At 40.8% G+C, this 9,492-nt stretch overlaps 1 protein-coding gene across 1 annotated transcript; it reads right to left on the reverse strand.

Annotated features, from left to right (window-relative positions):
- Positions 1–1,294: 1,294 nt before the first annotated feature.
- On the reverse strand, positions 1,295–9,492 carry LOC145482529 (uncharacterized). The gene is made up of 11 exons (XM_081461127.1): positions 9,388–9,492; positions 8,723–8,839; positions 7,726–7,890; positions 7,199–7,312; positions 6,845–6,970; positions 6,007–6,103; positions 5,581–5,693; positions 4,437–4,913; positions 3,468–3,635; positions 2,887–3,003; positions 1,295–1,866 (listed from the first exon to the last, which is right to left on the reverse strand). Exons 1-11 carry the CDS (start codon positions 9,490–9,492, stop codon positions 1,702–1,704), a joined length of 1,764 nt encoding a protein of 587 aa, XP_081317253.1. The 3' UTR covers positions 1,295–1,701.

Genomic DNA, 9,492 nt, shown 5'->3' on the forward strand with positions numbered 1-9,492 from the left:
ACTTTTCCGAATAACGCGCGAATGAAAACCCCTCGCAGATCTAAATCTTCGCGAACTTGTTTATATATCAATCAGCTTTCATTTCACAGCTTCTTGACTTATTTGTTGAACGGTTACGATTTTTATTTTTCATGGGGTGAGACTGCAAACCAATCTTACATCACTTTGCTAAAAATGTTTCCATTTTTACCTCTAAAATTCTTTAAATGAGGATTAAATTCTAATTTCTGATCTCACATACAACATATTGGGTAGCCAAATAACCCTTTTAGTGTTCGGAATATTAAAATCAACTAATTCTCCCTACTACCGGATGAAATGAACATCATTTTGAGCCTGTTTCAAGAGCTTGTGAAAATCACGAATAAATTCCCATTGACACTTGCTTCCTTGCTTTGGCCCCGTCCACACAGCGCTGGAGAAATTTGAAAATGCAACAATCACCGGTCATTTTGGATTTGTGTTTGAGGAGAACTCGAGCAGGGAAATCACGTGATTATCAATATGTCATCGTCTTCGAAAAGCTCTGTTTTCGTCCACTGAAACGAAAAGCCGGCGTTTTCAAATTCCTCTGGTTTGAAGAGCGCTTTCGAAGAGCTCCGTTTTCGTGACGGATTAGTGTGGACGGTAGGCCAAACCGTTGAAATAAAGCTGCGTTTTCAAAACTCCTTCAACGTAGTGTGGGCGGGGCCTTAATCTGTCACCATTTAGAAAACAAATGCAATTAAACAGGGGCATGAGTGTTGAGATGTCGTTTTTATCAGTCTTTTCTATTCATCCATTGCTTGAACCTGTAAAGAGAGAAGAAAAGAAGTCAATTAAACTATCGAACTAGAAAGTGGAGGCACTCGACCGTGGTATCTCACTAATGGTTTAATCAGACTTTTTTCCCCTAATATTTTGACATGTTTGTGTAACTGATCTCCAAAGGAACCTACCAACTGCTAGCACTGTAACAAACACTGGATCGTAACCTTTAGAAGTATGGAGCTCTTTCATACACACACGACATTTGAAAGCGTCGATATTCTACAAATTAAAGGAAAATTTATTTAAACAACAACTCATGATTATGCACAGTTCAATGAAAATAATATCAAGTAATAAAACATGTTATGTTGTTGGGAATTTTACATGTGGGTGAAGTTGTCCTAAGATCAGACGATTTGTCAAAATTGAAATACAATATCAAATCGAACTGGAAAAACCGATTTGTATCACACAAGGAAAGTTGGTAGAAGAAAACGCAGGTTCAGTTCAGTAATTGTTTTGAACTGTAAAGAGAGGAGAAAAGAAGTCAATTAAACTTTCGAACCAGAAAGTGGAGGCATTCGACCGTTGTATCTCACTAATGGTTTGATCAGACTTTCACCCCAATATTTTGACATGTTTGTATAACTGATGATCTCCAAGCGGAACCTATCAATTGCTAGCACTTGTTTAATTCCATTAGATAGTACTGCTGCAATAAATCAATATTATTTCCCAAAACAAGACGGATCATCCCTCTCGCCAGGCTGGGGAGCAGGGATGGCGCGGTGGTGAGAGAGTCGAATCTGTTGTTGATTCTCACCTTGCTCCGAGAGTTTTCGCCGGGTTTCCCGGGTTTCCTCCTCCACAAAAACCAACATTTTCAAATTCCAATTCAATCAGGATAGAGGACCTGCATGAAAACCAGCTAAGGCTGATGTTGCTTCCTCTCTAAATATTGCAATTATTCAGAATGACGCTCATGGTTTTGCAACTTACCTCGACCCAAGTTGAAATGCTATTGAATTCAGCGGGCGTGTTGCCCTGAAGCGTACTGTGGCCCGCTGACACTATGACAAATGGTGCTTCATGGAACGTCAGGGTAAATATTACTGTCTGTTTGGACAATAAAAGACTTACGTATTACCATTACCAGTGATAAAAGAAATCCGTGGAGGGGGCCAGGGATTCTCCCATATGTGGGCAGTACTGTAAACTGCCGCTTATAAGCCCTCCCACTTATAAGCCCCTCCGGTTGTCGGCCCATCTACCTGTAAACAAAAAAATTTCCGATTATAATCCCCCGGATATAAGCCCCCTTCCACTCCCCTCCCCCCCCCCTACTTTAGTGTAAAATGAAAGGAATTCGATTGATTCTGATTTTTTAAAGCTTGATTAAAAACCAGTTTATGAAAAACGTATTTCGATCAACACTGCATGTGCTGTAACTCATTTCGAAAGGGTTTTTATTCTGCTTATAAGCTTTCCCCCGGATATGTAAGCCCCTCCGTTTATTAGCTCATCCAAAACCCCTTACGACCTTACAAAGTTGTGTAAGCCCAGGGTTTATAAGCGGCAGTCTACGGTATAGGTACATGTGCTGCGGGATAGGGTACGCGTTTTTGAGGTTCTCTGTCCTTAAATAGGGTATATTTAAGCCCCTGTAGGGTACCTAAATTGTATCATCTAAGATTGCTGCGCGTAAATGCCCTGCTAAACGAAAAACAAATGATCTGCTAAGACTGAAATATCCGTTAACTTCAGGAGCCGACTCCTGTTGATTTTCAATTTTACAGAAACGATATTAAATAAAGTTGACCTAATCACGCCATTCTTAGTTTCCATTCTTAGTTTTGCTTCAACAGGGTGTCATTTTTCGGGTTTGGGCCTTAAATTTTGCTTTATCCGTTAAATAGGATCAGGGTTTGAGACCCTTCGCTGGACACACCTATCCAAAATTTTAGAAGTACCTTCCCTTTCCCCGGTGACAGATTGTCTTTAGCCATGGCACTGTCTCCAACTAAACTGCATGCGAATAAACAGCTGGGGAAAGCAAAACCAATTACTCTTAATACAGAGTTCTGCAAACAGCTTACTGCATGCATTAAATTTTCTCTATCAATCCAGCTCTCCCACCTGGCAAAACGCGTAGTTAGTTGCACTTAACGACTCGAGTCCCTGGCTATTGCTGAACGTCACGTTCTGCCAGTCAGCGTGCATCGCCTTGGGCAGGTCTAGAAATGCCATCCAGTCCTATGGTGCAATAACAAGATGATTATCAATTTACAGTAACATCGAATGCTCTGGAGTGAAAGTGGCGGGGGACATCTCTCGATCGTCCAGGCATTAAAAAGTGCCTGGATTTTTGCCATTTCCTAGTGTAGCCGTACAGGGGGGCGTGCCTTGCAGTCCGTGAAGCTATGCAAGATGTCTTACAAAAGGGGATTTTCCGGAAAAGTACTGTTTCATTTGACTTTCAACCGAAATTTCCGGATTCTTCGGCAAAATGATAAGCACCCTACAGATCTAATAATTTTGGTTTTACTACAAACGTGAACAACACTAGCTTGGTAGCCTCGTTCTGGAATGAGGTTGCGTGCTTACTAAACTCTGCTCTTAAATTTTCGGCGTAAAATATCTCCTAAGGCAGTTATGAAAAGCGTTGAATATTTGTTAGGCTGCTACAAGCAACATGTTATGTTTATTTTTTCACTTACCACGATTATGTCTTCATGCAATCCGTCAAAATTTTGCATTTCTCGCGAACACACTGTAAACTTCCCCACTTCAACATTTTCGGCCCAGACGGTCGCGGCATCGTGATTGCGTTCTGCATACGTGTGCTCACTGGATACCAGAACATACGGAGGCCGAGGAAACTTTCCCTGAAATACAAAAAAATTGAACGAAGAGTACAAAATAAATATGCCATGGAATTTACCACCAATATTTCTTTTAGGTGGCTGGGAAAAGTTTCTAGCACTTCCCAAGACTTGAACAGTTATTAGTGACTCGGATGACAAATATCCCAGACTTGACAAATGAACAATGTGAAGCAAAGATACGAAACAGTTTTTCAGTAATGGTGCACATGAAAAGCAAAAAGTTAGACATGGGGTGGGGTAGTTCCTAGTAATATGCTAATGGTTGTGCCGCTGGATTTGGTCGCATTTTCACGATTGGATTAATTATAATGGGGTTACATTTTCGGCAGTAGAATTTCTAGAATGGGGTTGCACATTTTCGGGATTTTTGGGATGAGAAAATTCTGGGAAGTAGGGATTTAAAAATGAGAAGATTCATGGTGAAAAAAAGTTAGCGTTCTACAATCAGTTTAATAAATGTGTTACTTCTGTTCATTTTAGAATGAACTAGTCAAAAGGCTTTATAAGGTAGGTGCGCAAACAGAAAGTGACTAAGTTGAGATCGCGAAAATGATATTTGCATGCTCAAGAATGACTAACTGATGGGGTCTACAATTGGCCACAGAATAGAGTATAATGAGGTAGGGGATTATGAGGGTAGCAGCACATCCTCAGCAAAAATTGACCCAAGTACCCCACCCCCGAGCCCCAGGGTTGGATATCTCGACACGGGCGCTTTTACCGGACCAGTCGGTGAAAGATTCTGACATGTTTACAAAAACGCACGATAAAAATGATTAGGTGATACTCAGTAGAACACACCTGAGGAAAAGAGACTTCCTTACAGTTTGTTCCATCCCACCAGCTTGTGAGATGCTCATGTCCTGTTACAGATCCCACGGGGTTGCCTTGATACGCGATGAAATCTACGTATGTGAGCCCACCGTCTGGAGGTACACGGTCGAGCCTCCCAGCAGTCAACACACAGATTCGAAATTGCGCAGAGGAGACATCCTCGGTCCAGGCTACCGCAGCCTCGTGGGTATATTTCGCGGATGAGTTGAAGTAATTAACTGTAAGCTGCACGTGGATTGGCTTGTTTACGAGGAAAATAGAGTTGCTAAGCGAAATTTGTCTGCACTGAGCTTCTGTACTACCAAGATAAACAAAAGCTCGCCCTCGATAGAACAAAAACGCTGTTGAAGGAAAAATTAATTGAACTGCGATTAAAACGTTCAACTCGTTTGTAAGGTGGGAAGGGATGGAGGGGGAGGATGACAAAAGTTTCCAACAAGCAATCTAGTCATAAGAAGAAGGGAGTTTCCTAGCAACATGAAGTAATAGTACGGTGACGATGTATAACCGAACCCTCCCCGAAAGGTAGCGCATCAGGCACAAGCTTCTATATTTGGTGGTCTTTTCTCTGAGTCCAAGCCTCTTTTGAGAATTGAGGGACAAAAGAAACTTTAAAAAATTGCAATTTTGTCCTAAAAGCCTCGGAGCTATGTTCGAATATTAATATAGATAACGTGGTTTATTCTTATTGCTGGCCACTGGGACCAATGCTAGGCGCGGGAAAACTGCGATTAATACTAAGCGCGGGAAAACTGTGACCAATGCTAAGCGCGAGAAAACTGCGACTAGTGCTAAGCGCGAGAAAACTGCGACTAATGCTAAGCGCGGGAAAACTGCGACCAATGCTAAGCGAGGGATAGCTGAAGCCCATATAGGGTCCATATAATGCATGGCAAAAGCTGAGCTGCTCAACACTTTATGCTTGTTTGGCTCAGTCACAACCTTGCGCAGATATATAGAACGAAATTTCCACATTTTATCGAACAAAAGTAAGTTTTTACTTACGCTCACAGCTTCCATTTTTCTTCACTCCAATGAACTTTTGTTCCGAACACGACTCCTTCTGTAAGAACCCAAAATTCCGATAAGTGACCTTATCATCTGAGCAAACCTCGTCTTCGTAGACCGGTGGGACTTCATTGCACACGCATCTGCCGTCATTTCGACCAAAGACTTGACACGTGGCATAATAGGAACAAACGATCTTTTGACAAGGATCCAAATCTACACACAAAAAAAGGAAAAAATTGGAAGAGACTACAAAAATTCTACTACAGGGCATGCAAAAATAACGTTGCTTCAGGGTTGTGGGTGTGCTCGACTATTGGGGATCTGGGGCAGAGAATGTATCAGATACTTGCGCACGCTGACTCCCACTAACGTCTATACACTTTAGCCTGAAAGAGAAATTTACAGTACTCTTGATATTTGAATGCTTTTAGGGAATTTTCAAATATCACTCGTAATGTAAATCCTTAATTGCGCTCGCATTCATACGATTACCAATGCAAATTTAATATAATTGTTATTGACTTACCACCAAAAGCTATGTACTGAACAGTTATGGGATCATGATGTCTATTGATTGGTTGCAAGTCTTTAACGCATGCTGTGAAACCGACTTTGTCGAGATCCTATGGAAATAAAATAGCAGGGGGAAACAGTGAGCCAATAAAAAGGCAATAGATAAAGAGATCATGTTTGTGTACTACACCCCCGTACAGACCTAAAGGCTTAGATACATCTTTGAAGTTTAATTGTCTTGTAGCGTTAATTATCCGGGAATTGAAATGTCTCGCCCAAATTTATAGAGGCTGTATGGGGACGCCATGTTGGTTTCCCTCGGAGGAGCACCAAAGTGGCGGCCGTAAAGTAACAGAAACATCTGTCATTTAGTTTTGCCATTAAGACGACAAGTTATCACAAAAGAGTTCCGACACATTGAAATAAGTACTTGGTCTAATGATGGACTGTTCAGTTAACAAAAACGTAAAATATAAACCATCTTTTCACTTACACGACATGCCCTCTCAGGCCGCCATTTTAATTCACGCGACGCAAATTAATGGGAATTCAAACGTGTTCTGTTACAAAACGATGAACCCTGTCAAGCTAAAACTTAGTAAGACATAAAGTTCTTAAAGACAATATGTCTGATGTCATATGTCTGATAGGTAGCATTTTGTGTTGGAATATGATGACGTCACATGAAAACCCGCAATTCCAAATTTCTTTTGAGTTAGCAACCTTTCTGTAGCGTTCATTTGTCCATAGTTAGCTATGATTTGTCTTTATACCTAGTGGCCTACCATCCTGTTTACAATAAATTAAGAAGGAATAAATAAAGTGTACGTCCTGTTTTTGTAAAGACCCACCTCCACCCACGAGGTAATGGCGTTATACTCTGGACTGACGGTTCTCAGTTTCCCTTCGTTGTGATCGTGCCTCGGGCTGAGAAGGAGGACAGGAGCCTGGTAGAAAGGTTCCTTGAATAGAATTTCCTTCGAAGACAATCAACGTCATCCCAAAAGTCAACATTTAAAAAAATGTTATCAATTTATTATAAAAAATGTCTTGGGCGGGTTTTGAATTTTTTTTTCTTTTATGGCTAAATATTTGGCGAAAATTAATCACGAGCTAAAATTGATTGCCTAGTTTAACATTTTTGAAACCACCGTCAATATTTTCTATAATCATTCTGTCATATTTACGTGCCCTCGCTCTCTCACCTCGCAGAAACTATATTTAAATCTTTCTTCTGGCGTTCCTGTATTTTCAAACATGATTTTCGATTTCTCGCGTATTTTCCATCCTTTAGGCGTTGTGACGAGAGCAATCCAGTGCTGAAAAAAAAAAAAAAAAAAAGATTGTCGTGAAAGAACTTGAAATTGGAATTGGACAAAGCTCAACGAGAATAACTGCATAGCTGAAGACTTTGCAAACAAGTAACATAAGGTATTTTTTTCCATTATTTCTATACCCAGGAATTCAGTAAGGCCAATAATGAACAAACTTACTCCGAAACCACAGTTTCACATGGAAGCTGTCTGAAATCATATCCTAAGTCATTTGCAAAAACAATAAGAAGTGAAATTTGATATATGATGATATTGCACATGTCGGTAACGCGCTGGGTTGATAAATTCTTACGCTTGAAGCGAGAACCAGCTTGTTTGAAAAACAAATTGGAAATATAGCGAGCATTTCTGGAGTACTCAGCATAGGCCATGTCAAAGATGTTTCATAGCAAACTCACCACGCGGATGTTTGCATGACCGCCACTAAAGTTCGTCACTTCTCGCAGATAGAGTTTAAATCCAAAAGTTGTGACATCTTCGCTCCAAACGGAGGCGGCGTCTTTTCTTTGATGCGGAGTACTGTGAACCGGAGTGACGAACACTTCTGGCACTGGGTTAAGTTCCTGGAATGAAAAGAAGAGACCCAACCATTGGTTATGCATGGCTAGTAATTCCTGTTTTCTGAATCGATAGAAAACTGTTTTTAATATAGAGGTTGAAAAGCAAAGTTCCGCTAGGAAATCCAGTCATAAAGAAAGAAATAACTGAACTAAAACAACAGAAAAAGTAGCTTGGAAGATTTTAAAAATGAAATCTACTCCGTAATTTCAGCGTAAAAACTAACGGTAAAAGCGCGCGACGTTTCCACCGAACTTCGGTCATTATCAAGCTTAAAAGTTTAGATAAAAATTTTGCACAGGTATAAACATAAAACAAAGAAATAAAAGTATGTAAAGTATGAAAATGTAACTGAAGGGTGTTAAGAACAATGAAATGCACATCAATATTTATAATTTCACATGTGAAATTACAAAATTGCCATAGCAACATTTGGCGCGAAATTTCTTGAAATAATACACAAGTCAAAAACCAACGATTGTAAGCGTAATTTGTCACCCATGATATTAACAAGTAATCAAATGGTATGTTCGTAAAATTAAGAAGTAATTTCACTCGCGTTTTGTCAAAATTCTAAAAATTTCCCTCCCCTTTTTTAATTTCACTCGTCATCATTTGCCATAAATATTTTGCACTTCAGAGCAAATAAACAAAACGCATAATTTTTTACTCTCACAGGTAACGTATCTATTTAATAAGGTGCGGATTACGGATCGAGTGTTAATGCTAGGAGTTTTGGCTTGCGCTATGAACAATACAGATGAACTTGGCCTTAGCGCAGTACACAGTAATAGCTTTGAGATTTTTCCGGTATCTCTAAAGATGTGCACCACATACCCAAGGAAACGAGATATGAACATGACTTGTTCCACTCGTCCAAAATGGAATGTCCACGATTCCTGCTGCACCGTCTTGTGGCTGTCCGCGAAGCGCCAGCCAATGAACGGTCACCACCTGCAAAGTGAAGGAGGTCTTATTCAGCGTAGCTTTTACTGGCGGCCGGGGGGGGGAGGGAGGGGGTGAGGGTCGGGGATGCGTAGCTTAGCATCACTTAGTGTGCTTAAATCTAGAATAAGGCCTCGTCCACACTACGCCGGAGAAATTTGAAAACGCAGCTTTTCACGGTTAGGCCTTCCGTCCACACTAATCCGTCACGAAAACGGAGCTTTTCGAAAACGCTCTTCAAACGGGAGGAATTTGAAAACGCCGGCTTTGCGTTTTACGCATGTACGGTGGACGAAACACACTTTGAAAACTGAGTTTTTTCGGAAATGACGGCGTCAAGATAATCATCTGATTTCCCTGATAGAGTTTTCCTCAAACAAAAATCCAAAATGACCGGTGATAGTTGCGCTTTAAAATTTTTCGGGCGTAGCGTTGACGGAAAACATCTGATGTGTTTTCAGAGTGAAACGCCGTTTTCAAATTTCTCCGGGGTAGTCTGTACGGGGCCCAGGAGGCGATGACTGTTTATGAAAGGCTATAAAAATCAATATATTTACCCGCACTTTATCCGATCTTCCCGACGTTTCCACGCAAGCTGAGAATCCAGTTGCGTTGGCCCACTCGAGCCAGACTGTCACGGCCTGAAGCAACGAGCTGGTCAT

This window comes from Orbicella franksi, chromosome 3 (assembly GCF_964199315.1).
Source record: "Orbicella franksi chromosome 3, jaOrbFran1.1, whole genome shotgun sequence".
Classification (NCBI taxonomy): Eukaryota; Metazoa; Cnidaria; class Anthozoa; order Scleractinia; family Merulinidae; genus Orbicella; species Orbicella franksi.

Bases quoted from the DNA above. Each gene is read 5' to 3' on its own strand.
- LOC145482529 (XM_081461127.1), bottom strand. From the start codon at position 9,492: ATGACCAGCTCGTTGCTTCAGGCCGTGACAGTCTGGCTCGAGTGGGCC. The intron at 7,313-7,725 runs GTGAGTTTGCTA...TTTTTTTTTCAG, and splicing joins GTCATGCAAACATCCGCGTG to CACTGGATTGCTCTCGTCAC. The intron at 5,694-6,006 runs GTAAGTCAATAA...TTTTGTGTGTAG, and splicing joins TCAGTACATAGCTTTTGGTG to ATTTGGATCCTTGTCAAAAG.